This window comes from Fusarium fujikuroi, chromosome FFUJ_chr05 (assembly GCF_900079805.1).
Source record: "Fusarium fujikuroi IMI 58289 draft genome, chromosome FFUJ_chr05".
NCBI classification, from domain to species: Eukaryota; Fungi; Ascomycota; class Sordariomycetes; order Hypocreales; family Nectriaceae; genus Fusarium; species Fusarium fujikuroi.
In genome coordinates this window covers 3,160,166-3,186,463 of record NC_036626.1, presented here as the reverse complement: position 1 = coordinate 3,186,463, position 26,298 = coordinate 3,160,166, and the positions used below count along the sequence as shown (strand labels likewise).

Sequence of the window (26,298 nt, the reverse complement as noted above, 5' to 3'; positions counted from 1 at the left end):
TCGCCACTACTCTAAATAGAGTCATACAGTGAGATATACCTATCCCTCGAAACATAAGCCCATGTCTTTCAATAGATCTTCTGCCCTTATATCGATTCCACCCGTTCTAACATCCTCAACTCCGAAGCCCAGGAACATCTCGTCTCCAATGAATCCATGATACTTCTGCTCGCGACTCTTCCAGCTCATAGATGTCACGTAAAACATATCTGAAGTCTCCTTCTCAGGATACTTCTTTCGGCCATGAATCCAAATAGGCTTCCTTGACATGGCGTGAATCTCAAAAGGAGCCTGCTGCTTGAATAGCATAACATATGGCTCATACACACTGTGATAGTTGAAGTAGGATTTATGCTGGTATATTACCATGATGAAAGTGTTGCTGTCGTCAGGGACACAAGAAGGTTCGTCTCTACGACACATGGTGACTTTGAGAGAATTGGTGGTCTGGTGGATGGACTCGAGGTCGGTTTGGAGTTTGGGGAGGTATTTGGCCAGGCATTGCTCATCGCCTACTGCAGCTGGTGCAAGATCAGGACCAGCTGAGCCATCTGGGTTCATTTGGGCAAACACCCTCTTGGGCTTTATATCGTAGTGCGTATACATATTGCCGTTAGAATCCCAGAAGAGGAACCAATTCTTCTCAACCACGTTCCAAGGCAGTGGTCTCTGAAGCTCAGTGCCGACTCTGAATACACCCAGATTCTCCATATCACCAGACCAGCCTGTTAGTGTACGAAAGTCCTGAACGAACTGGCCAAAGCAAGTGTGTATGGAGTTTGAGCCATATGTGGTGTAAGGTCTATCGGGGCCATAAAACACGCGAGCATCGTGCGGACCCATGTTCATATGGAAATACGCCATGTCGCCTTGACATTTGTCTCCTCCAACAGTCGCAGTGACAGGCAGAGTAGTGGGTGAGTGAAGACATCGAAGGACGCCGTCTTGGAATGCAGCATTGCAAACAAGCTCGGCAAACCAGAGTGAATTACCGCCTTCTTGCAGCCATTGAGCTACGACAATCCATGTGTTTTCCAGTGTAGGATGGGGGATAAGATTGGGGTTGAGAGCAGTGAAGTCTCTGAAGTCAATCTCGAAGAACTTCTTGTCCTTGGTAGACAATGAGAAGACTTCAATATGTGTTGCGCTGACATCTTGAGGAATGATACCCTCGCCGAAAGGTTTGTCTTCTGGCGTATCTGTCTTGGCAGCCGGTGACGATTGGACAGGTGATGCTTTTGTTGTAGATGGCTCTTCATCAGCCAAGAGTTCTTGCTCATCCCCAGGTGACTTCTTCAGCTGCGATGGAACCCATCCTTGAACATGTGCAGGGAAAGATGATGGATCGAGATAGAGCTTCAGAGCAAAGACAACAAGAAGAAAGACTGGTATCACGAACAGCACCAGCTTTCGGGAATCTCGGACGAGCATCTTGAAGCATCCAATGCACGTCGTAAAGAAGCGAGTGTGTTGGAGGATGGAGTTTGACGCAGGCGGGGTCCAGTGAAGCCCTTGAACGATCAGAATGCAGCTTTGATTGCGACTGTGACTGCGCCGTACGTCATTTAACTAATCCTTATTCGAGCCATGCTCCGTGGACAGGGGTCAATCGTAAGATGACCCTTTACGCCGAAGAGGAGCTGAGAGATTATTCACGCGGGAGATGCGGAGTCTGGAGATGGTGATAATCATGCAGCCACGGCAATTGGCTTCTCACTAGAAGGCCAATGACATTTCAAGGACCCTACCCAGCTGAAGATAAGTTGACGGGGAAAACCTGGCAGATTGTGACATTCAATGCCGCCGCAATTCGACGTCGACACATTTTTCATATGCATGCCGAGGCTGCTGAGGTACTTTTGCGGGGTGACATTGCACTAGTCAACGGCGCATGTTCCTGAACAGGGGATGTTCTTTTCTGATCGTGGAGGTGTGCAGATCTTAGTCGCGGGAGCGGGGATTAGCGTAATGAGAAGAGGTTGGGGTTCCTGACATGGCTTGGTAATACGAAGCCGCTGCCTTCTTCAACGGCAATCTCATGCAGGTGACCCTCCATCACTTGGCGGTGAGCCGAGGATCACAAGCAAAACAAAAAAACAAAAAAAAGAGCATGCGACATTATGCCCCAAATTGATCTGACATCGAGGGTCTGGGGGTACGGTAGATATCCTCAGATCTAAGTTCTAACGGTGGGAGAGCTGAGACTAGCATGGCAATGACACATGTGATGTTACTGAAAAGAATTAAGCTTGATTTATTCTGCATCAAGATCTATGCTACGCTTTGGCCTGCTTGCTAGTTGGATCCCCCAACGCCTTCTTATAGAACCACGCTGCAAACTTGACGCTGGGCGTGTCGATAAACCGTGTCACGACGTCAGCTAGCCCGAACGTCAAGGGCACGAGAATCAGCTGAGGGAGGAGAAATGAGATCTCCAACCCCAAGGGTCCAGACATTGGCAGGGCTAGCTTGTTTGCCCAATGAGGAATGTTCTTCATGATCTCCTCGTTCTGCCACCCCACTGCTACGTAGAGTCTCTCGCCAATAGTCCATAGCACTGGACCATGGACAAGATATAGAGCGAACGAGATACGCCCAAGCCACTGACAAAATCTCGTCTCGAAGAAGCTCTTCAACCAGAAGATTCGAGGGATAGACGCAACCAAGAAGACAGCTGCGTAGAAGAGGTAGAACCATTTGTAGTCAAACACTGCTTGAGGCTTGAACCATGAAAGGTAGTAGAAGCCCCTGTTCTTGGCAAGCTGCTCAACATTGCGGTTCTCAGATGGTACTCCACCAAGGAACAAGCTGAAGATGAGGAGATGGTAAAAGATGAACTCCTTGGCAGGCTCCAGACGTGCCATCCAGCGGGGCAGATCGCCCTTGCTGGCAAGAAGATCCAAATCGCAGAGGAGCATACCAGCTGCGAACATGGAGTAGAATGATCCATCTGCAATGTACATGAAGTAAAAGATCAAGCCCGTCTCACACCAGAGGCGGGCATTCTTCGAGCATCGAGAGAACGCCATCTGTGCTGTAAAGATGACGACAGATCCTTTGAATTCAATGGGGATAGACCACAAGTGGCGGTTGTAGGTCAACCATGGCTCGCCACCTTCTTTGAAGACAAAACTAAAGTTCTTGAACTCATAGTAGAAAGCCCAAAGCTCGTCGTACCAGCTCTTTTGCTGTGTCATGATTCGTACCCAGACGCCAAAGATGTGTAGTAGTGTGATGTAGGCGAGCATGGACATGATGAGAGGCAGGTAAAGGCGAATCCAGCGCCTGAAGAGCGAAGATGCTATGACATCGCCCAATTGTGCATGCTCTCCAGACTGAATTAGTCCCATTGGCTTGAGCGACAGAACGTAGCCTGAGATGATGAAGAATGTCGATACTGCGTAATGGCCGCCTGTGAAAAAATGCCTTATGAAGGGGAATGATGCAAAGTAATGCTTTCCTCCATAGCCAAAAGCATTCTCGAGGATTGCGTTCTGGCCAACGATGTCGTGTGCCCAAAGTTCATGATGATGGAAGTACACGAGAAGAGCTGCGAAACCTCGGAGACCGTCTAGGTAGGCTGTTGGACGGAGGTTCTCTAGAGGCCGTGTTCTGGCGCGAATAGCGGCTCTGGTGGTGTTGATGATGTGTTTTAATTTGCCGCCTGCAGCCGCTGGTTTCCAGGATGAGTAGGACTTTGCAAGCGTCCAGTCTGAGCCTGAGTCCGTCTTGACCTCATCCCAGTCGTCGCTGTCGAGGAGACCGCTTGTTCGAGGCGACATTTTGGACACGAATTGAGGCTTCGTAGCTGAAATCTTGACAAATTCAAGATGTTGTCTGCTCAATTGATGAAGACGAGGGACCTGATGTACTCCGCAACTCCCGATATGCGACTCGGAGAAAAGCCCCAACTAAGAGTCACAAGCCGAGGAAAGCATGTGTAAAAATATGACAGACAAAAAACAAGGCCCTTGAAGATGGGGTAATTATCACGAAGCAGGGATTGGGACTTTTGGTGTGCGGAGACCAACGGCGTGAATGAGAAAATCATCATCTCGATGGAGGCATATCTTGGCTTCTCATGACGTTGCACCGCGGTGATGTTACATGAGGGGCGCCAGCGTTGCAGAATCCTTCCGTAAAAGCGCCTTTAGGACAGCCAGCGGAAATTCGGCAGCCACAGTGAGTAATTAGCTCAACCAACAATGGATGAGGATTCGTGGGTTAGGGCGGGAGGCTTGTATGGTTAGGGAATGGTTCGTGTGCGGGGATTGGGGACAGGGGCTATATCCGAGGCTCGTTCCCCAGATCACAAGCCAAGACGGGAGTTGTATGCCTAACGATTCTATCCATTCCATTCCATGGGTGGCTTGACATTAGACTTCTGCAAGGCACGTTAAAGCCACAATGTCTGTGGTATGTTGATCTTGATATACTGCCAATTACAGTTTATACACACGTGTGACCTATTCTTAGAGAGTTTCACTACGGGTAGACTATAGCTGGACTGACATCAAGACGACTCTTCACAACCAGCAACCTCACTTTCTGATGCATCACCAAAACTCGGCCAGTTAACTACCCCATGCCCCATAACATCCCCCTCCCCCAGAAGCACGGCCTCGTAATACCCCAGGCCGCTCCCAAGCCCACCTCCACGATCCCCCCCCCCCATCCTACGGAGGAGCTGCCTTTCCTGGAAGTTCTCTACTCGACCCCTGCCGAGATGCACAACAATCACATGGGGTCAGCCATGGATTCTCTCTCCACAATCCTTCTTCGGCCCTCTTCCGCAGCTGCAAGACGGTAATTTGATAAGAAAACGGCTCTCTCGTCTTGTGAAAAGGTCCGTAGTTCTTTTCTTGGTAAAAGCTTGGTTACGTCGAGTTCCACTTAAGGGTTCTAGGGCTCAGCTGCATGTTGCATTTTCCATCTGCAGATAACTCTTTTTTTTCTCTCTCTCCCCGTCTGCTCAGTGTATCTTCTGCTTTGTCTGCAGAGAAGCTTCTTGCCTGTGAATACGTCTCCTGGTCATGGCGAGTAGCCCTCGTCGAAACATCCCGTCTAATCTTCGTATCCCTCCTACCACTGTTGAGTGGACCGTTACAAAGACCGACAGCCACGATACCAAGATGGGCACTCCATTGGGCTCGCCAACTCTGGCAGCCTCGACAGCAAAGTTCAGAAACAAAGTCCCAGCCCAGATGCAAAGATGTATACCTCTGTACATGGCATGTGTCATCGTCCTCTTCATCATCCTCAACTTCGACATCTTCTACTCTATACCCAGCCCCCTCGGCGTGTTCCGAAAAGAAAAAGAGATTGTATCAACACCATCACGCTTTAGCACATTTCCCCAAAAGATCTGGCAAACGTGGAAAGTCGATCCATTAAACTTTGAGGACCGTGACTTGATCACTTCAAGAACGTGGGTCAATAAGAATCCTGGAATGCGATATGAAGTTCTCACAGACGACAATGAGCTTGCGTTTGTGGAAGAGCACTTTGGTGCGGGGAGTGCGATAAATCGACCGGATATTGTCAGGTTTTACAAGAGCATCAACTTGCATATTATCAAGGCTGATCTATTGAGATACATGATCATGTATGCTCAAGGAGGTGTCTATGCAGACATTGACGTCGAAGCGTTGAGACCCGTGCATCGTTTCATCCCCGAGCGATACGACGAGAGAGACATTGACTTGATTGTTGGTGTTGAGATTGATCAGCCAGAGTTCAGCGATCATCCTATCCTGGGCAAGAAATCAAAGTCTTTCTGTCAATGGACTATCATTGCAAAGCCTCACCAACCAGTCATGCTACACCTTATCGAGCATATCATGGTCTGGCTCAAGGCTGAAGCAAAGAAACAAAAGGTTGCTCTCGGAGATATCGAGCTAACCTTTGACCAAGTCATCAGCGGCACTGGTCCTTCTGCCTTTACAGGAGCTTTGCTGGAACAGATGCGCAAGAATCATCGTGGCGGAAAGGTCACATGGGATCTATTCCACAACCTAGATGAGTCTAGAGTTGTCGGTCGGGTTCTTGTCCTCAACGTCGAGGCCTTTTGTGCAGGACAAGGCCACTCAGACTCTGGTAACCACGACTCTCGTGGAGCTTTGGTCAAGCACCACTACCATGCCTCCAACTGGCCCAGCAAGCATCCTCGCTACCGTCATCCAGCATACGGTCAGGTTGAGGACTGCAACTGGAACGTGGAGTGCGTGAGGCTCTGGGACGAGAACGTCGCCGAGTGGGACAAGCTCTCGGAGGAAGAGAAGAAGCTGAAGATCGAGCAGGCCAAGAAGCCTGATCTTGGTCTATAACCCAAAGAGATCGGTTGATATTTAGAAGTGCTCTGGGGATCGGCGTTGAGTTTGAATTTCGGAACCCAGATACCTGAGGTCGTATAAACGCGTAATTGATGAATGAGACCATGTAAACTCTACGACCGCCTAATCAGGCCATTATCCAATTATTGCATCCCGTGTGAAGTGCCGTCTCTATATACAAGTCTTGCATTCCTTGCATCTGCGACTGTGGCTTGGCGCATATCCATCGAGCCGAGGCATCGACAAGGGTAGGCCAACTCTATTCGGTGTGATCCAACCCCGCGCGTCCCGAACCTCCGTCTTCATATACTGCGAGTCTGCGCCGCTTCTCTCTCTTTTCCAAAACATAATCACTCAATTTAAATTATGGCTTCTCAAGAGAAACAACCCGTCATCATCGTCGGCGCTGGCCTGGCTGGCCTTGTCGCAGCTTTTGAACTCTCAGAGCGCAAAGTCCCCGTTCTGTTGGTCGATCAAGAAAATGAAAACAACATCGGCGGACAAGCTTTTTGGTCGCTGGGTGGCTTGTTTATGGTCGACTCTTCATATCAGCGAAGAATGGGGATTAAAGACTCCAAGGAGCTGGCGTACAGAGATTGGATGGGCTCAGCGAGATTTGATCGTGAAAAGGAGGATTACTGGCCGCGTAAGTGGGCCAAAGCCTTTGTGGACTTTGCCACCGATGAGCTGGAGGATTATGTCAGGGCGAGGGGCCTCGGCTTCTTGATGAATGTCGGATGGGCTGAGAGAGGTGATGGCACTGCAGATGGCCATGGAAATTCTGTTCCAAGATTCCATGTCAGTTGGGGCACAGGACCAGAGGTCGTCAAGATCTTTGCAGACCCTGTCAAGAAAGCTGCAGAGAACGGCATCGTCAGCTTCAAGTTCAGACATAGAGTTGATGAGTTGATCGTCGACGACAATGGACGTGCTGTTGGAGTACGTGGCACAATTCTGGAGGATGATGATGCTGCCCGTGGCGTCAAGTCGAACCGGGTTGAAAAAGACAAGTTTGAAATTTACGGCTCAGCAGTTGTCGTTTCTTCAGGCGGCATTGGAGGAAACGTCGATGCCGTCAAGGCTGCATGGCCTGTCGAGAGATTAGGCCCCAAAATCCCAGAGACCTTTGTCATCGGCGTTCCTCATCATGTCGATGGACGCATGATCGGTATATCCGAAGATGCCGGTGCAAACGTCATCAACCGCGACCGAATGTGGCATTACACTGAAGGTCTTCAGAACTGGAACCCTATCTGGCCAGACCACGGTATCAGAGTTCTCCCTGCCCCCTCATCTCTTTGGCTCGACGCAACTGGCAAGCGACTGCCACCATTCCTCTACCCAGGTTCCGATACCCTTGCGACGTTGAAGTATATCTGCAGCACAGGATATGACTACACCTGGTTCATCCTCGACCAGAGCATCATCGCCCGTGAATTCGCCCTCTCTGGCTCAGAGCAGAATCCCGATGTTACTAATAAGAGCATTTGGTTGCTTCTCACTCGAATCTTTGGCAAGAAAGGCACCGTCCCTGTCCAGAACTTTCAAAAGCACGGCAAGGACTTTGTTGTCCGCGATAACCTGGAAGACTTAGTAGTCGGTATGAACGAACTCGCCAAGAAACGCAATGGTCCACTACTAGACTTCGACGCTATCAAAGAGGTGGTCGAAACAAGAGACGGCCAGTTCAACAACCCATTCTCGAAGGACGCGCAAGCAATGCTTATCCACAATGCACGAACATACTGGGCCGATCGCCGAAGCCGAGTTGCTCCACCTCATAGACTCCTTGACAAGGCCCATGGACCTTTGATCGCTGTGCAGATGAACATTCTTACGCGCAAGACCTTGGGCGGTATTGAGACGAATCTGGATAGCAATGTCATGCGTGCAGACGGCACACCGTTCCCTGGGCTATACGCAGCTGGTGAAGTTGCAGGCTTTGGCGGTGGAGGTGTACATGGGTATAATTCTCTTGAAGGAACGTTTGTTGGAGGATGTATCTTCTCGGGACGTGCTGCTGGAAGGGCTCTTGCTTGTGAGATCTTGGGTGAGAATGATTCCGATGGAGGAGAGCTGAAGAAGGTGAACTCTCGCCTCTGAGCTGGTGATCGGAAAGGTTTCCTATGTTTTGGCTTGATTTTGGCGCATTTTGCAAGTAGAGATACGTTTGATGTTGATACAAGATCAGTATGAGTAAGATGATATGACAATCCTTTATGTTGATGAAATGGTGGTCTCGATATGCGTGTGCCGTGAGATTAACGTTTCATTTATCTGCAAGGCACAGCACAGCTGCCACAATGCTGTAAGAATTCTATCTACAGATGTAACCCAACCGCATGCACACAGTTGAGTCATTGGAAACATAAGAACTAACTGGAACCTCATATTGGACTCGACAGACTGACTAAAAATTCATCCTTTGGTCGCTTCAGGGTAGTCAATACCTGCTTTCATGGCTGAAACACATCGGCCGGCAGGGCCCTACCCGAAGCCAAGCCTCGGAGTGGCGCCTGAACCCATGGATATCCATGGCTAAGGCTGACTGGTTGCAGGGATCATCGGGCGTCTAAGCTCGAACTTGGGCCTGGCTAGCTTGGATCGCGTGGCTTGGTAAAATTATCCCTCAACGGCGGTGATTGTTCATTTTTAAATAATACGGTTGATTTTAAGCTTTATACGTAAAGATTGGATCCAATTAGAGTGTAAATATAGCTTTGTCAGGATATTTGGTCAGTGGCTCAAGTTGTTGATCCGAAAACCATCCTCCGTCGGGTATCTCAACATATCCGTGCTATGGCCACTAACTCAACTTCAATTTCCCGTCGGTGCAGCCTCAGTCGGAATCTCTTATAAATCCGCTCCTAATCCACGCCATTAAATTAATTTTGGTATCAGAAGGATCCGAGCTAGTGGTCTCGAGTGTAAGAAAGCGGAACTCCTACCTGTAATCTCACCGTCTCACTGGACAACACCCCGGCCACCAAAATTTCCTCTTCAACGCTAAGACAGGGATCTTCGCCCATCGGGGCTGAGTGATGAAACAGATACTGGACTGAGTGACTGAGCGTGGTGTCTCCCCTACTACTGCTTTTCCTCTTCTGCTTTTTATCATCTTGGTCTGCTGAAGACTGGGTGATCAACAGAAACTCGTGATAGCCTCTTGTTAAGGATCGCGAGGCTGAAAGTTCTGATATTCTTTGAGAGAAGCTCTATAACGACATAATGATTGCCATCTTGCCCTTCACCGTACTGCTGGGCAGCTTTGCCGCCAAAGTTGCTGCTGACACCAGTTTTATCACCCCTGGAGGATCTGGTTCGTCGGGATGGAAGAACAACCCAACATACGATGTCGATGATAGCATGAACGTGGAATGGAATACGGACCTTGAAGAGACCAACCTGTTGCTCTGGCAGGACTATCCTCAAGCTGGCGGCGGGACCCAGTTCTTCGTCCAGCTGAAAGGTACACACGCACGCGTCGACTCTGAAGTCCCTATCAGCTAACATCTGATGCTTAGAAAACACAACATCGACGAGTTTTATCTGGACAGTCAACTTTGGCGGTTTCTCTACAGAAGTTGGTGACAATCGAGACGCCGTCTTCCACTACTCCCTCTTCAAGTCTGGCACAAACGATATCGTTGCCAACTCAGCTGCGTTCAACGTTACTGTCCCCAAAGACGAGACGACATCTGCCTCTCTTGCTTCAACAACCGCCCTCCCCAGCCCTTCATCGACTGGTGCCCTCTCTGAGACGACAACGACCGACGCTGCGACCGAGACAACAACAGACATTTCCTCCGACAAAAATGATTCAGGCCTCTCCACTGGTGCTGTAGCCGGCGTGGCGGTCGGCGCGACCATTGGAGGTATTGCCCTGCTCGCCGGTGCTGGCTTTCTTCTCTGGCGACATTTCCGAAAGGGCAAAGGTACTACAGCTGGAGGATACGCGCCGCCCAGTGAGATGCCTGTTGGTGCGCAAAACCAGCCTGCACATGAGTACTACAAACCTCCCTCGCAGCAGGCTCCGGCTGAGATGGCTGGTCAGCCTTGGGTTCACCCATCGCAGAACGGATACCAGGGACCTGGTGGTCTTCACGAGGCACCCTAGTTCGTAAATGGGATGGACGCTGAGGGGAGCTGTGTTTAGCCCGAGGGTAAAAAGGTTTCAAGATGTTGTATAGCAAAGCATGGAGTTGATTGGTTCAGCCGGTTATATTTCTTAATTACCCATTTCAATACCAAGAATTTATTTTAACAATCCTGTCTCATTCAAGCACTTGTAAGTGATGAGCAGCAACGAGTGTGACGTGTAAGTAGCTTTGACATGATGCTTCATACGGAAGTGAGGTATCAACACCATGTTCCCCCACAATACCATCAAGAACAGCCTGATGTTTAATTGTTAATTCCGTTCATGTTGCTTCTCAAGATCCTTGGCGAGTTTCTTCTCCCTCTCCCTCACATCATCCGTCACACTGTCCCCAAAGTCATCCAACTCAGCAATCTTCCTGACCGTAACCTTGCCCTCCTTGAATGGAATTTTCTTGGCCCAGCTGACAGCTTCTTCGCCATCTTTGGTCTTGAGAATCCACCAGCCACAAACGTGCCCTTCTCTCGCAACGTCAAAAGGCCCCTTGGTGACCTGTGCAGGACCATCCATGGAGTATGTAACGCGGTAGCCATCTTTGGTTGGACTGAGGCCGTCGGCTGAGAGAAGAACTCCAGCTGCATGAAGCTCTTCGTTGAAAGTGGTCATTTCTTCAAAGATCTCGGGTCCAGTGGAAGTTGGGTTTTCAGCTTCTGGAGAAGCTTTGATGAGGATCATATATCGAGGCATGATATGTGCGTGCCAAAATGACAGATATGAGGTTTGAAAGCTGATAAATATTGGCAGGAAAGCGGTTCTTTGAGTGCAGATTCAACGGGAGCAAGCCCTTCTTTATACAAGCTGAACTTCAGTCCTTTCCACCAGACGTGGTAAGCTGAGGCGCTTTTGGGCCAAGACTATTGGTGAACTTCATCGATCGTCACCGTTGCATTAACTACAAGTTAAAACAGCACTATACCAACTCAGTGGCGTTCGTGATCCAATGACAACAAGGCAATGACTAGTTGCTGCCTGTTGCGAGGACGAAACCGAAGAATGATAGTAATTGCAGGATAAGCAAGCTTCTTGTTGAATGAGAGCTCGGCATGTTTCTTTATCCGCAATGGCACCCGTGAAAATGTCTGGCGAGCTATAAAACTTTTCTTCACGGGCGTCGTAAAGTTTGGGAAATGATACTCAAACGCCACAGACGTATTAGGCTTCGTACTTCGTATTCCGATGCACGAAATCAACAAAAATTTCTTTGTGGTAATTCTTGGGTTATCATGAAGTTCGCCATTCAAGTTTCATCAGTTCTTTAGGTGATACTGCTTCAATTGGCAGCCATGATGGTATCTCGTTAGACATCGGCTGAACGTTCATCGGCTGAGACATAATGTATGTATGACATGATTACAGTTAACCAGTGGGCTGTTCCGTAACACTGGCTCAGGATGAGTCTTTTGCAGCACTCGCAGTTTAATGCCCTGGTTCACTTTAGTGGTAGCCTGGTAGACTTGTGCTGTATACACTGTATCCTGCATCTTATAAACCATGACTCTGATATTGGCACTAACGTCATGAATTACTCTACATTGAGAAACTCGTATCTGTTGTGTGAAGAATTTGAATAGGTCGTGTAGTCTTTCCTCACACCATTTAGCTCCTAATGACGTGCTTGGCTGGAGTTCAGATAATGGGTCGACATGTCGATTTGAGTGGGCATGATAAACCAAGATAGGAAGCTGGAGTGATTATCCTTGATAAATCACTCCACACAACGTGGAACCTGTTGGCTTCAAATGAATAGGATGCGATGTCGACATTTTCTTTTCATCAAACTAAAGATATAAGTATGACACCCACCAACAGATTACCATGGCGGCTACTTTTCATGCAAACTCGCCTGCTCTCTCACTGAACTATGGCAGATGACAAGGCAATCGAGCCAGCTCCCATCGGGGCTGATGAACCAGACTCTTCTAACAACTCGGCCAAAAATGCCCATACTGATGTAAATGACATATCAAAACATGACCATCATGTTCACAAAGACGGAGCAGATGCTGCCCTTGACTTGTTGAACGAAACGGGCGGAATCAGCCAACCCTTCGACGCCAAAGCCAACAAACGACTCATCCGCCGCATCGATACTCATATCATGCCTCTTATTTGTACCGTCTACTTCTTACAGTACATCGACAAGACTGCAGTTTCCTACGCGAGCGTTACTGGCATCCAACAATCAACTGGTCTCAAGGGAAACGAGTTCAACTGGGTCGCTTCGATTTTCTTCTTCGGCCAACTCGGCTTTCAGTTCCCTACTGTTCGTCTTCTTCAAGTATTCCCTCTCGCCAAGTACGTATCAGTCAACGTTACACTCTGGGGCGTGACGCTTGCTTGTATGGCTGCATGCCATAACTTCAGCGGCCTCCTCGCTTGTCGGTTCTTTCTGGGTGCCCTCGAAGCTGCGATTGTCCCAGCCTGGGTCCTCTTCACATCTCAATGGTACACGAAAGAGGAGCAAGCTTTTCGAGTTGGAATTTGGTTTTCCGTTTGCGGCGCCGCTCAGATGTTTGGTGGATATTTTGCTTACGGCGTTGCAACGCACGTTGGCAAAGATCCAGATGCTGCTTTGAAAGGATGGCAAGTTATCTTCCTCGTTCTCGGTCTTCTCACTGTTGTGGTAGGAATCAGTTTCTGGTTCATCATGCCCGATTCTCCTGCTGTTGCTGGATTCCTGGACAAGGAGAAGAAAGCCATGCATCTTGAGCGTATTCGAGGAAACGTGCAGGGCATTGGCACTCAGACGTTCAAGTGGGCTCATGTCAAGGAGGCTTTGACTGATAGCATGACCTGGCTATATGCCTTCTGGGTTTTTGCTGCCAACATTCCCAACTCCATTGCCACCAGTTTCGGAAATATTCTTGTTAAAGGTATGGGATACACCAATGAGGAGTCTCTGTTGCTGGTCACTCCCCTCGGGGCTTGGGAGATAGTTTTCCTGATTGGCCTGACTTACGGAGCTATGAAGACAAGACAACGACTGTTCTTTTGCATTGCTGGCCATATCCCTGCCATCATCGGAGCCATCTTGATGGCTACCACTGAAAAGGTTCCCGCCCTCATTGGATATTACACAACTGGAGGTATTCCCATTGGCTGGACCACTATTCTCGGACTTCAAAGCTCCAACGTGGCTGGCTCTACCAAGAAGATCACCGTCTCGTGTATCGGAACTATCGCATATACTGTCGGAAACATCATCTCACCTCACACCTTTCAGGCTCGTGATGGACCACGATATCTTCCCGCCAAAATCTCTATCTGCATTATTTACTTCCTTTGCACCATTGACTTGCTAGTCATGAGATGGGTCTTTGATCGAAGGAATAAGAAAAGGGATGCCGAGAGAGCTGCGCTGGGTGATCAGTACAGAGTGGAAGAGAACCACGAGTTTCTGGATCTGACGGATCTGGAGAACAAGGAGTTCCGTTATGAGTTGTAAATAGGACTTTCCAAAGTCATACGCCGTCTGACCAGCTCTACGAGTCTACCTCCAATGTAATCATTACACGCCTTGAATTCAAGAGGACACTACATGATCCATAAACTAGCACATCATCAAAGTAAAACGATAACAATATCTTCTCGTAGGCACTATATGGACTCAATCGCCTGTATTGAATGGATCTGGAAGCTCATCGTCTGCGATTTGATTACCTGACAGAGTCCGAACCTCACATAAATTTCCCACTCAAATTACTCTTGACTTTATTTATCTTTTTGAAGCTATTTTAGGCATATCTACTGCGGAATCTTGTGCTCACTTGCAGGCACCCCAGCAGCCCACCTATACTTGGAAGCAGCATGCTCATCAAGAGGATACTTCTGCCCAGGAAGGCCATAGAAGTTCTCTCGGTAGCTACCACCAGGCACTGCGTAGTCGTCCCAGAAGAGACCCCTTGATCGAAGCTCAGGGAGTAGTAGCTCGATGATATCTTTGAAGGTACCCGGGAATAGGACATATCCCTGGTCAGAGTTAGTAACATCCCGTGATTGGCTACATATGAACTTACAAAGTTGAACCCATCGACGTCTGCCTCGTCGATCCATACTTGCAGACTATCAGCTACCTGAGAGGGTGTACCGACGAATAGCGGTCCGTTGCCTCCAAGGCTGACATGCTCGGCGACAGTATGCTTCGTCCACTTCGAGTTTGCGGGCGAGAACTTGGCATAGCCTTCTACAGTTGATCTGAAGAACCATATGAGTTGAAGAACTTAGGGTTATGAGGACGAAACTTACCGAACAGCGTTACTTTCAACCTGTCGAAGTTCTTCGTCATCGCCGTATTGGTTCAGGTCCATACCAGTCCATCCACCAAACAGTGACAGAGCACCTTCAGTTGAAGCATACTTCTTTGCTTCATCATACTTCGCCCGGGCTTCCTCCTCGGTCCTACCAAGAATAGGCGTGACAAGAGCGAGAACCTTGATGTTGTTCGGGTCTCGGCCAAACTGCTCCTTCGCAACCTGTCGGATCTCCGCAATGTTCTTCTTACACACTGCAGGTGCATGTGCAGAAGTAAAGATAGCCTCAGCATGCTGTGCTGCAAAGGCTTTACCTGGCTTACTGGCCCCTGCTTGAAGAAGGAGGGGTGTTCGCTGCGGGCTAGGGTCCACGACGTGAGGACCGGGAACGTTGAAGTATTTACCGTTATGGTCGATTTGACGAACAAGGGCGGGATCCGTGTAGATACCTCGCTCACGGTCCAGCTTGACAGCGTCGTCGCGCCAGGATGAGTTGAAGAGCTTATACATGACTTCCATATACTCTTCGGCCTGGGCATATCGTTCATCGTGCTAACTATCATCAGAAGCTGAGTTATTACTTCAAGGAGACCACTTACGGCAAGTTGAACTGGATGGCCAAGGTTGCGAGCGGCTGAGTCTAGGTAACCAGTGACAATCTGTACATCTCATTAGCGGTGACTGTGATATGAGACTCGACGACCTTACGTTCCAGCCTAAACTGATAAAAGCGTTAGTTGATTTTCGCAACGAGTTACAAGAAACAAGAAACTTACCGGCCCATTGTCAGGTGATCCACTGTAGATAACCGTCGAGCAAGATGATATGGCTGCTCATATGTAACAGAAACAGTGGCACCAAATCCAATATTCTTAGTCGCAGCAGCCATGGCAGGAATAACGGCCAATGGCTCTGTAAGAGGCCATTGAGCTCCGGAGATGATAGCAGGTTCCAAGGACTTCTTGTAAACATCGTATCCTCCTGTTTTAGTAGTCAGTACTCCGAAAACAACCCCTCATGACACAAGTCTCTTACCCAGCACATCAGCGATAAAGATGCCATGAAACTTGGCGTCTTCTAGCAACTTGGCCAATTCGACCCAGTGCTCAGTGTCTTTGAACCTCCAAGACTCATCTTCAGGGTGCCTCCATAGTCCTGGAGATTGATGACCACTACCTAAAGTCTTATCAGTATATTTTCTAAGACTGGGATGAGGGGTACCTACACATCATGACAAAGGCATTGACGATAAGGCTCTTCTTCTTGCCCTGCTGGGCCGTTTGATCTTGTGAAGCCATGACGTTGACTGTCAAAAATGGAACTGATCTGATTGGATTATGCCTCACTTGGTTGTTTAGGTGGTGATGTACTGGTTCCCAGCTTATTCTTCTTTTAAGACGCTCCGGATATCGGTGCCGATACAGGACTTCCACACGACTATTGCGTGATTCTCAAGCCCATGACTGAATATGCAAGTGATAACTCTAGACAGGGTATCCTTAGGCTATAGATGTGAGACCTTGGCGTGTAAGAGCGTTTAGGTGGACTAACCGATGGCGCAATCATCACTGAGTCTTGCTCATATGAAATGCCGATCAACCCCTCAATTCACATACGATAAGCTCGGGGAACTTCCACAAATGGGTAAAAGATTGAGAATTACTATCAGGGTTGTTTTCTCGGGTGTTTCTAGCTCGGAAGTTTCAAGTCAGAGTGCCGAGTTGTCGGGAGTGGCAGGCATATCACGCCCACGTGGGCTGCACGCGTGGAGGCTTGCAGAGGCGCAGAATCTGTAATCATCTGAGACAACAGTTATTCTAGAAGAATTTGGTCATCGGATTTTTATTTTCATACACAGGAAAGTTGGAAGGGTGGTAAAAGGCTTGATACCGTCTGCGTTTTGATCTTCTATGAACAGGCATTTCAAAAGGTGCACGGCTTCAACTCTCATATAAATATTCTAGATTTAATATCTATAAAATCTCTATATTCACAACTTTGTGGAGCCATACCCTCTCGGACTATTTTGATACCTCCGCAGAGTCCATAAATAAGCTTATCAATGTCTAGTGCTTCTTGATATCACTGTCCTCGCCGGAGTTAGATCCATACTTCTGACTATCAACCTCCTGGATGGGGCTCTCAAGAGAAGGAGCGGCATGAGAACCGAAATCCTTGAGGACCAACCAAGCGGGGAAGATAGAAAGACCCCAAAGCGCGAAGTTGAAGTAAACTCCACCAACCTCAGCGAAAAGAGGCAAGGAGGTAATGCCGTAGCTGAGAGCTTGCCAGGCGGACTCGGTACCTCGGAGAAGGGCCGAGAAACGAATGATTTCGTCTTGAGTGTTGGCGAGATGATGGATAACGAAGTAGCTAGATAATCATTAGATCATGGTAATGTAACGTGCGTTCATGTATACTCACAGGAAGAGGTAGTTCAGCTGGAATGACAGTGTAAGGAACAAGAAGATGGCGAATGAATGGCCGAATCCTGAATCGACCCAATCGTAGGTTGGTCTTGTCTCGCGGAATCGGGTAACCAAGACTGTGGCCCAGATCCAGCAGGCACCTTGAAGAGTAGCAAGGAAGGCGAAAGAAGATCGGGTGCGGAATCGGAGAGAAACCTTGGTACGGTCGAGCCAAGCCTATCAAAATGTTGTCAGCAACAGAGGCATGATGGGCGGTTGAATGACTTACACCCAGAATATTACCAGCGGTGACGGCGACAATACCGCCCAAGAAAGATCCAAGAGCACGGGATCGGACAGAAAACCACACTACATCAGTTAGTATCATACCTGAAGCGAGACCGGGGAGCCTTACAGGCAAGATAAGTGAAGAATACGGATTCCGCAAAGACAGCCTGTCCAATGAATAGAACGACCAGAAGGAACTTCTTCGTAAAGAAAAGTCTGGCGGTCTCCTTCAGCTCGAAGCTAGGAAGCTTATCAATCTCCAACTTGACCGTGACACCATCTTTCCTCTGAACCTGATGCGGCTTGCTGAGCAACAGAGCAACGAACGGACCAACAGCTTGGAGAGCAATAAAGATGAGGTAGACAGTGTAAGAGACCTTTCCAGCCTCGTTACGGTCGGCATTGAGGCCAAGGTTGATGGCACCACCGAGGATCTGACCCGATAGACGGTATGTGAGCCAGTAACCCAGAGCTTTACCACGGTTCCAGGGCTCAGGATATGCGATGGCGATAGCAGCTTCGGCCATCCAGAAGACACCAGCTGAGATACCACAGAGAGCAGCACCGACGAGGACGAGCCATTCTGTTCCGAAGCGGTTGTTGGTGTACAGACCAGCTGCATAAGGTGCATAACCAAGACTACCTCCCATCAGCAGTGTTCACAAGTACGATCGTGTGAGTAGACTTACGTTCCAAAGATCAGGGCACCTTTGATGCCGATATATCGAACCAGAGTACTTGAGAAGTAACAAGACACCACCATGAGACAGAACGTCAAGGCATTGGCAGCGTTGATGAGCTTAGGCGAGGCTGCACCACCGGCACCAAGCGAGTTCATGGCTACCCAGATACCCGGGGCAGACAGGTTACACAAGCCAAGCACTGTGATGTTGAAGAATGTGGAGCGATACCTCTTGACTGGGCAGTGTTAGTAGACGACGTGCATATTGGGGGTGAATCTTACCAGGAAGAAGCTGATCCTTGGGAGGAGCAGCAACCTCGCTGTCCGCATGTCGATTTTCCACCACCGTCATCTTGTCTGAATGATCCTGTATGAACTGAAGAAAGTTGAGACAGAAGGGAAAGCTTGATAGCTGTCAGAATCTTTAGCGAGACATGGCTGTAAAATGTTCTGTAGAAGTAGGCACAAGATCAACATTTATATTTCCCTTCCCATCATGAAACCACCGCCCAACACGATAGTACCAGCACGCCATCCAACCCTTGACCGCACCTACAGCTCAACTGCCGAAGTCCCAGCCCTTTGGGCATTAACTCTTCTAGCGCAAAACGTATATCTGTGGCGGCATTGCGTTTACCAGAGTCTCGGTATGTATCCGGTTCGAGACTCGAAATGTTTTGCTCGCTAGCATAGTCTCGTCGTTTGGCTTGTCCTCGGTTACGGCTCCAAGTTTCAGTCTGCGTACGTGGAGGGAGGATCTGAGATCAACTCCCCGAGAAAGGTGGTCCTATTAACGAAGCTAATGCAAGGATGTTTAGCGGCTCCGATGCTTTAGTGCAGTCGTGATAGATTAGACGGGCTCTCCACGTGGAGGTGCGGGCGAGTCGCGCGATTACGTGCGTGGGACCATGTCATGACGAGATCTTGCCCCAAAAGCTCATCTTCACTTTATTGTCGAGTCTACTAGACTAACTATCTATGGAATGCTCCACCACTTCTCGTGAATATCCCGCAAATCGATCTTATCTGGCCTCTGAAGATACGGCGTTTGGTCAGCCTCTATGTCCGTCTCTCTCTTGGTCCATCCATTGCCCAAGTAATGCGCAAAACGGTTCCTGGAGTCGCCGATATACTTGTACTCCCAATCTTCCCATCTAGGCTCCTGTCGCACAAATGTGATATGGCCTGCACTGCCTGGCCAGAGCCCGTGAATTCTAGCTCCAGGTCTCCCGCCATTGTACCATGAACTGCATTTATCTGTAAGAACTGTCTTGGCGAAAAAGGCATCTGAGTACTCCACAAAGTCGTCCGCTGCTTGTTTAGAAGGGCTCAAAGACTTGATGCCCTGTCGCGAAACCTTGCGGAGGACCTTGGCGAAGTATGTCAATTGAGTCTCGACGCTGTGAGGGACTGTTCCCGATGGCCCTGTTGCTTGCGGTCCATGGACGAAGAGAAGGTTGGGGAAGCCAGGCGTTCCCAGTCCAAAGTATGTGTAAGGATATCCGTATGTTCCATCGGCCTTCCACAGGTTACTGAGCTCCTGCCCATGAGCCCGGATTGGGAATGCTGGAACCATATCAACGTTTGCGCCAGTCGCGCAAATGACAGCATCGACATCTCTCTGCTTGCCATCCTCAGTCTCAATGCCCGTCTCTGTGAAGCGCTTAATTCGTGTACGAATGTACTCTACGTTGTCTTCAGTAATGGCCTCGAGATACCCTGGTCCAGGCGTGAGACGTCGACAATTTGGTGAGAAGTCTGGTACGATGTGCTCAAGAAGTTCTGGCTTCTTGACTAGACGCTTCTTCATGATGTCGATGAATGCTTCGCGGAGCTTCTGATTAGACTCGCTGTTCCGGAAGAACGAGTCAAATCGGGTCCAGTATAAACTCTCGAGGTCCTTTCGGAAGGCCAAGTAAGCGTCGGGGTCCTCTGCCCATTTCTTCTTCTCTTCATCTGTATATGGCTGGGCTTCAATCTTTCGCTCTTCACCAGCCCAAGACGCTGCAATCCAAGTTTTATTTCGGGCATAATGATCGAGTCGCTTGACAATTGGCTGGAGGTTCGCTGTGACCTGGATACCGCTCGCTCCATTGCCAATGACTGCGACCGTCTTGTCCTTAGGATCAAAATCCGTGCTCCAATTTGAAGCATGGCGAAGGTGTCCTTTGTACTCGGATATTCCAGGATAATCGGGCAATTTCCAATCATTGAATCGTCCGATACTGGTCAAGATGAACTCGTTCTTCTCGACCGTCTCTTCGCCCGTCTTCACGTTCCGCAGCTTCGTGACCCACACGCCCTCTTCATCGTCCCAGGTTGTGCCCTCGACTCGAGTATCGAGCTTGACATATTTGTAGACGTCAAACTTCCGCGCGACCGATTGCCAATATTCTCGGATCTCGTGGCCAGGTGCGTACTTGTCCGACCAGTCTGTCTTGGGCGCAAATGTGCTTTGGTAGACGTGCGATGCAATATCGCATCTTACGCCGGGGTAAACGTTCTCGAACCATGTTCCTGCCTACACAGTTGTCAGTTATATCAGTTTTCAAGCAATATGATGATTTGACGTACTACATCGGCATTCTTTTCGTAAATGGTAAGCTTGATTCCAGGGACTTTGGCTGGTAGAAGAATGCCTGCTGTGATCCCGGCCAAGCCAGCGCCAATGACACCAACTCTTAGCGGACGTGGCTCGTCAACAAATCTATAGACCAGTTTCAGGCGAGGGCTGTAATAAGGCGATGTCTCGTCCACGTCTGGTCCATCTCGTACGGTTGTTGATGCGCTGTCCTTGGTCTGGATAATTGGAGTTGACTTCTCAGCCGGCGCACTCTCTACAGCAACGTGCGACAAGTCTGACTCTCTATTATTGAAGCCATTGATTGCACCGTTAATTACTGCTGCGGTAGCCATCGTTAATTGACGGGAATATCGTGCTCGGGAATGATGGTGAAGGTTCAATTGCCGATGAAGCTCTCCAAGCGACAGGACTGGGATACTGAATGCCTTGAGCTATTCTTCTATCCTTATCGCATCTTTCCCATGAGCACGTTAGCTAGCTCTTCTGTTACATCATGTCGTAATCTAATCATTCTGCATGGCCATTCGCTGTCGTATCTCCCGTTCCTCTTTCACCATATTGCGTCTTTGTTAGTCTCAATCACGCTTGTGCCCCACGCTCTCACACCATCAAGGCCCTGCCACTCCAGCATGAGACCCTGAAATCTCGATCCAATCACCTCCCAAGCAATTAATTACCGTCGCTTCCGATATGCGGAATGAACTTGGAGTAGTATCCGAAGTTGGAAGGTTTACTCCAGTAGGCCATCATCGCCTCAATTGGTTGTCGCAGGTTCCCAAGGTGCGCAAAAATGCAAGACCTTGACTCTTCACTCCTCTTGCCCCGAGCCTTGCTTTTGGGCCACTCGTAAATATAATACTGAGTAGCTCTGTTATTTATTAAAAGTTTTCGAAACTAGTCCGTTATGCCACTGCATCCCTTCAGTAGACACTCATCGCATCTAACCTATGTTCGACCTCAACACATTACAATCTTACTTGTCGAGTACAAATTGCTCCCCAGTCCACCCATAAGTTCGGTAAAGTCTCCGCCCATGGCGTCTAGCAATGACAAAGGGTACTTTATTATGTGGGTGAGGTTCGTGAAAGTGAATACTCCCATTGGCTTCCAGAGTATATGGTGAGAATTGCCAAACAGACCCGTATAGCTTCTCGGCAGCAAGCCCAACTGAAGTCAACGCATGCAAAAAGTTGTTCCATGGAACTTCACCGGGGGTAGAAGTGACATCTGGATCGTAAAAGAGAATGCGGAATGTCTTAAGTGCTCGTCGTTCGACCTTGAATACCGGCTTTGGATCCTCGAGTGCGACTTCGGTCATTGCTTCAGGTGGAGCTTCATCGGTCTCCATTGATTTAGTCGTAGTTCCTCTTGTCTTGGGTTTCGTCGGCTAGCTTCGCCGAAAGACGACCTGATGCCTTAGTGTCTCGGTCGTCAGTGGACAGCCCAAAGAAAAAAGTCGACAAGGGTTGCTCAATGTCAAGGACTTTTCTCTTCTCTTTCGTGGGCTCAGCCCATTCAGGTGTCCTCTACAAAACACGGGGACTTTTTAGGAGTCCCATCAGGATACTGTCATTCATGTTCTTTGTCCGATCGTAGAGATACCGGTTTGCTCTGGCCTAGAAAGTATGTAGATTGGACTCTGCTCGCCACATCATCTCGACTTTCTCCCTATTCCTGCGTCGGTGTTCTGGATATGTAAACTTCCCCAGCATATTTTAGACAAACGGGAGAAGAGCGGGCGCGGGTGTGCTTTCGAAAGCTTCGTTAATTTGTCGCAAAATGACAAGCCTGGCTGTGATAGAGTCTGTCGACCAATCCATAGCATTATCGCCACGATCACCACCGAAACCTCGATTCCACGGCTCGAAACGCTCGAGCGCATGCAAAGTCTGAATGATTATAGTAAAGTCACCCATCACGGCACGGGCAGTTGGTGACAGCAAGTCGCGAATTGTCTTATCCCTCTCCGTCTGTAGTTCCAGATCATCCACGGCCATATTCATTTTAAATATATTAGGAGCTACGTCATTCGCGTCATCAAGGATGACCCTTTTCGAATGATATATAAGCCAGAACACCCACTTGAGCCAAAATTGCTCGTTATATGTTCTCTCTATCCTCGGGGCGGAGGCGCCAAAGTTTCATAGCAGCTCGATATGTGATCCTCTGCAGCCGTGGCCCTAGCCGCAAATAGCTTTTCGAGATTGGCAAAATTGAGCCGAGTCGGCACGCGGTAAGGTGCTTCAAATGTAATCTCGAGAAGGGAGGTATGTAATCCTCCAGTCTGCGTAGTCGAAGGAAGCTCGGGCTCGGGCTGAACAGGATACACATCACTGAATAAATTGTGCGGCTCAATTTAGTGCAGAGTTCGATAACAACACTTGACAAGGAAGTCCATCAAACGCTCTTGTATCTCTAAAATCACTATACCCGATGAGGTAGGGAATTGACTCACCGGCCACTCCTTACCATAGAGGGTAGTTGTAGACCAGGCATAGTCTTTATTTGACAAATGAAGCCAAACTCCTGGGGTAGCTTCTGGGAATTTCTTCACCATCCCATAATCGTCTTCGGGAACGCCTCGGAGGAGCATATTCATGCCGTCTGTAAGGAACGGCTTGCTCACTACCATGTAGGTCAATATTGCTCTGTTTATGTACTGGTTATCCTTATTGAGGAACAAGGGAGGCGGGTGACGGCCTCTAGAATTGAGAAGTAATAGGAACGGCGTGGGCTTGCCAAGGGACTCCTTATTGATATAAGGCCACAATATGGAACTATGTTGTTTGACCTTGAGTTCGGGATCCGTGTCTACTTGTCGCCAAATGTCATAAAAAGGCCGATGGGTCGGTGGCATGTCTGGCCATGCAGTGAGAAGGACATCCAGTCGTTGCTTTCTGTTTTTCTTGAGCCATCGCTTCTGTATGGTCTCTTCATGCCGCTCCAGAATTCTTCCAAGAATCCCATAATTCTGATAAATGATTTTTCCTCTTCTCTTTGACTCGATCTCAACCTCGTCTGCTGGTGTGTTCTTCAATAGGAAAGGGTATGAATCCGGCCCTTCCTGTCCACTGTCACTTCCGGAGACATCAGGGGAAGAGGCGTCATCACGAGACATTTTCTTTCGAAGCGTGATCCTTGTATGGGATTCTTCAATTTGGTTGTATTGTCGTTTACTCAATGTGATGTTGATGTTTTGAAACAGGGCCTTCCTCAAATCACGCGTCGCAGTTACCCAGGACTCAATGGTCGAACAATATTCCGTCCAATGATTATCTAGCTGTTGGCGTCCTTGCTTCTTCTAGCTGCCGCAAGCTTATTCGTTGGGCTTTCAGTCCCTACCTTACCTAAGTATCTATAGTACACATCCAATTCGAACTATCTATTGTGTTGGACGCCCACTCGAATCCACCATCCTGTTTAAAACTGTCAGTCTTCAGCACATGGAAGCTGGGTTTTCCTGTAGTGGCTTAGCCTTGCTGCATAAGCTATAGTTTGTCAGATCATTTTTGGGACGGTAAAATGTTTAACGCGATACTAAAATCCATCGCTCCGATGGCCTCAATTAACATTCCCCATACCCCGCCTTTGACACATCAAAGGGCCTGGGGTAAACATTTTGGCGATAATAATGAGTCACAAGAAGCCGATATAGAGGTATAAATTGCGTAGAAGACCATATCATTTGCGATTATCAGAGAGCACCGATTACTCCAATTCAATATGTCTTCTGAGCCCATCACATTTGCCATCATTGGCGTCGGCCTAATTGGGCCTCGTCACGCCCAGACTGTGATCAAGAACAGCCAGGCAAAGCTGGTAGCTGTCGTCGACCTAATGCCAAATGGTGAACAACTGGCTCAAGAGCTTGGAGCTGCCTACTTCAAGTCCGTGGCCGATATGCTGCACTCGTCGAATAAACCTCAAGCAGCCATTATCTGCACGCCCAATCACACGCACGTCCCTTTGGCTCGCGAGCTATCTTCGGCGGGTACTCATATTCTTATTGAAAAGCCTTTCTGTACAGATATTCAGAGTGGAAAGGATTTGGTCGATCATCTTGATAAATTAGACGTCAAGGCTTTGGTCGCACATCATCGACGATTCAATCCCTATATGATGACTGCAAAAGAAACTGTTGGTTCTGGTTCTCTTGGGAAAATCATTGCAGTGAATGGAATTTGGGCGACTTATAAACCAATGGAATACTTTGACCCTCCACGGGAATGGCGAAGAGAGAATACGGGTGGTGTTGTTCTCATCAATCTTGTCCATGAGATCGATCTGTTGCACTATCTCTTTGGCCCCATTACGCGGGTTCATGCAGAAAAGACCATATCACAGCGTGGGTTTGAGGCTGAAGAGGGTGCAGTTTTGACACTTCGCTTCAAGTCTGGTGCTGTGGGAAGCTTCCTGTTCTCCGACAATGTCCCGTCACCGCATAACTTTGAGTCCGGTACTGGAGAGAACCCTTTGATCCCCAAAACTGGCAAAGACTTTTACCGTATCTTTGGCACTGACGCATCATTGAGTGTGCCAGATATGACTCTATCTTCCTATGCTGAAGGCCAAAAATCATGGCACCAGGAGCTTGTTCAGAAGAACGTCCCTGTCCCAGATGGCGTGCCTTTCGAGCTACAGTTAGATCACTTCATCAAGGTTATTCGTGGTGAGGCGACCCCGAGTTGTACGCCGAGAGATGGCCTAGCTGCACTTGTTGTCTGCCAAGCCGTGAAAGAGGCTTTGAAGGAGAACAAGACTGTGGACATCAGAGCTTCTGATATTGGACTCTAATTGAGAGGTGTTTTGGATTCTTCAAGACTTGTTAAAATTTCAATACGGATTATAGGGTATATTGAATAGTAATAGTGCCTTATGTAGAGATTCATCTGGGTTATACTCTGCAACATACATTGATAATGAATAAAAACTACTGTGTTCTCTGAGCTACAACTAGTCTGAAGTGTATGATTCTCCTAAACTTCTACCTTCAATAAGTTCCCATGATAAATGAAAGTTCAATTTCCAGTAAATACTGACAAGGAAGAAGGTGTGCATTCACAGCAGCAAGTTATCTTGTACAATGTCCCTCAACAAGTAAACTCATCAGCATAGCGCAAGTGCGATACGAAGCTATCATATATCGTCTCCCGAATGTCATCTCGATCACGAAAAAGAAAACCAAACAACCTGGCTAGCAAAAACAGGGCCTGACCGGGGATTGAACCCGGGACCTCTCGCAAACTATAGTTCTTTCTAAACAGAACCGAGATGTCACTCCCGAAGCAAGAATCATACCGCTAGACCATCAGGCCAGATACTAGATCCTGGGGATATCAGTGCGGCCAGAACCGGGTGCCTATAGACATGCGAGTTCCAGCACAGCTCTCACTGCAGATCTAGGGAATTGATAGACATTTATCTCTTATGTCAAACAACTCAAGCCAATGTATCCTTTAGCATCAAGTCACAGGTGGAACGCTCGTCTATCTGCTACCTAGTTTCCGTAGAAAGTTGTGGCTATGGGCGATTCGTCCATGAGGGGCTAGCAGGCGGCACGGCTCGCAGGATCTACAGCACTAGCCCGTGATGGAT

The 26,298-nt window shown here is 48.5% G+C and overlaps 13 protein-coding genes, besides 1 other annotated feature; 5 read left to right on the top strand and 8 right to left on the bottom strand.

Annotated features, from left to right (window-relative positions):
• Positions 1–39: 39 nt before the first annotated feature.
• FFUJ_07737 (uncharacterized protein) lies at positions 40–1,431 on the bottom strand (the record flags this gene model as incomplete). The annotated part of the gene is made up of 1 exon (XM_023578023.1): positions 40–1,431. One exon carries the CDS (start codon positions 1,429–1,431, stop codon positions 40–42), a length of 1,392 nt encoding a protein of 463 aa, XP_023430990.1.
• Positions 1,432–2,276: 845 nt separating this feature from the next.
• On the bottom strand, positions 2,277–3,782 carry FFUJ_07736 (related to hard surface induced protein 3 (sterol glycosyl transferase); the record flags this gene model as incomplete). Its single annotated transcript, XM_023578022.1, has 1 exon — positions 2,277–3,782. One exon carries the CDS (start codon positions 3,780–3,782, stop codon positions 2,277–2,279), a length of 1,506 nt encoding a protein of 501 aa, XP_023430989.1.
• Positions 3,783–5,033: 1,251 nt separating this feature from the next.
• FFUJ_07735 (related to alpha-1,6-mannosyltransferase HOC1) lies at positions 5,034–6,326 on the top strand (the record flags this gene model as incomplete). The annotated part of the gene is made up of 1 exon (XM_023578021.1): positions 5,034–6,326. One exon carries the CDS (start codon positions 5,034–5,036, stop codon positions 6,324–6,326), a length of 1,293 nt encoding a protein of 430 aa, XP_023430988.1.
• Positions 6,327–6,698: 372 nt separating this feature from the next.
• On the top strand, positions 6,699–8,435 carry FFUJ_07734 (probable 3-ketosteroid-delta-1-dehydrogenase; the record flags this gene model as incomplete). Its single annotated transcript, XM_023578020.1, has 1 exon — positions 6,699–8,435. One exon carries the CDS (start codon positions 6,699–6,701, stop codon positions 8,433–8,435), a length of 1,737 nt encoding a protein of 578 aa, XP_023430987.1.
• Positions 8,436–9,560: 1,125 nt separating this feature from the next.
• Positions 9,561–10,449, top strand: FFUJ_07733 (uncharacterized protein; the record flags this gene model as incomplete). XM_023578019.1 has 2 exons in its annotated part: positions 9,561–9,801; positions 9,857–10,449. The coding sequence occupies 2 exons, from the start codon at positions 9,561–9,563 to the stop codon at positions 10,447–10,449; spliced, it is 834 nt and encodes a 277-aa protein (XP_023430986.1).
• A 294-nt stretch (positions 10,450–10,743) lies between these two features.
• FFUJ_07732 (uncharacterized protein) lies at positions 10,744–11,178 on the bottom strand (the record flags this gene model as incomplete). The annotated part of the gene is made up of 1 exon (XM_023578018.1): positions 10,744–11,178. The coding sequence occupies one exon, from the start codon at positions 11,176–11,178 to the stop codon at positions 10,744–10,746; it is 435 nt and encodes a 144-aa protein (XP_023430985.1).
• A 1,174-nt stretch (positions 11,179–12,352) lies between these two features.
• Positions 12,353–13,936, top strand: FFUJ_07731 (related to allantoate transport protein; the record flags this gene model as incomplete). The annotated part of the gene is made up of 1 exon (XM_023578016.1): positions 12,353–13,936. One exon carries the CDS (start codon positions 12,353–12,355, stop codon positions 13,934–13,936), a length of 1,584 nt encoding a protein of 527 aa, XP_023430984.1.
• A 299-nt stretch (positions 13,937–14,235) lies between these two features.
• Positions 14,236–16,039, bottom strand: FFUJ_07730 (related to thermophilic desulfurizing enzyme; the record flags this gene model as incomplete). XM_023578015.1 has 8 exons in its annotated part: positions 14,236–14,460; positions 14,508–14,685; positions 14,737–15,293; positions 15,341–15,400; positions 15,450–15,462; positions 15,551–15,722; positions 15,777–15,917; positions 15,967–16,039. 8 exons carry the CDS (start codon positions 16,037–16,039, stop codon positions 14,236–14,238), a joined length of 1,419 nt encoding a protein of 472 aa, XP_023431456.1.
• A 768-nt stretch (positions 16,040–16,807) lies between these two features.
• FFUJ_07729 (uncharacterized protein) lies at positions 16,808–18,471 on the bottom strand (the record flags this gene model as incomplete). XM_023578014.1 has 6 exons in its annotated part: positions 16,808–17,114; positions 17,166–17,386; positions 17,439–17,518; positions 17,565–18,076; positions 18,127–18,355; positions 18,402–18,471. The coding sequence occupies 6 exons, from the start codon at positions 18,469–18,471 to the stop codon at positions 16,808–16,810; spliced, it is 1,419 nt and encodes a 472-aa protein (XP_023430983.1).
• Positions 18,472–19,095: 624 nt separating this feature from the next.
• Positions 19,096–21,035, bottom strand: FFUJ_07728 (monooxygenase-like protein; the record flags this gene model as incomplete). XM_023578013.1 has 2 exons in its annotated part: positions 19,096–20,640; positions 20,694–21,035. The coding sequence occupies 2 exons, from the start codon at positions 21,033–21,035 to the stop codon at positions 19,096–19,098; spliced, it is 1,887 nt and encodes a 628-aa protein (XP_023430982.1).
• A 641-nt stretch (positions 21,036–21,676) lies between these two features.
• On the bottom strand, positions 21,677–22,051 carry FFUJ_07727 (uncharacterized protein; the record flags this gene model as incomplete). Its single annotated transcript, XM_023578012.1, has 1 exon — positions 21,677–22,051. One exon carries the CDS (start codon positions 22,049–22,051, stop codon positions 21,677–21,679), a length of 375 nt encoding a protein of 124 aa, XP_023430981.1.
• A 765-nt stretch (positions 22,052–22,816) lies between these two features.
• FFUJ_07726 (uncharacterized protein) lies at positions 22,817–23,821 on the bottom strand (the record flags this gene model as incomplete). XM_023578011.1 has 2 exons in its annotated part: positions 22,817–23,053; positions 23,159–23,821. 2 exons carry the CDS (start codon positions 23,819–23,821, stop codon positions 22,817–22,819), a joined length of 900 nt encoding a protein of 299 aa, XP_023430980.1.
• A 605-nt stretch (positions 23,822–24,426) lies between these two features.
• Positions 24,427–25,497, top strand: FFUJ_07725 (quinate utilization oxidoreductase QutH-like protein; the record flags this gene model as incomplete). Its single annotated transcript, XM_023578010.1, has 1 exon — positions 24,427–25,497. The coding sequence occupies one exon, from the start codon at positions 24,427–24,429 to the stop codon at positions 25,495–25,497; it is 1,071 nt and encodes a 356-aa protein (XP_023430979.1).
• Positions 25,498–25,909: 412 nt separating this feature from the next.
• Positions 25,910–26,018, bottom strand: a tRNA (tRNA-Pro).
• Positions 26,019–26,298: the final 280 nt, after the last annotated feature.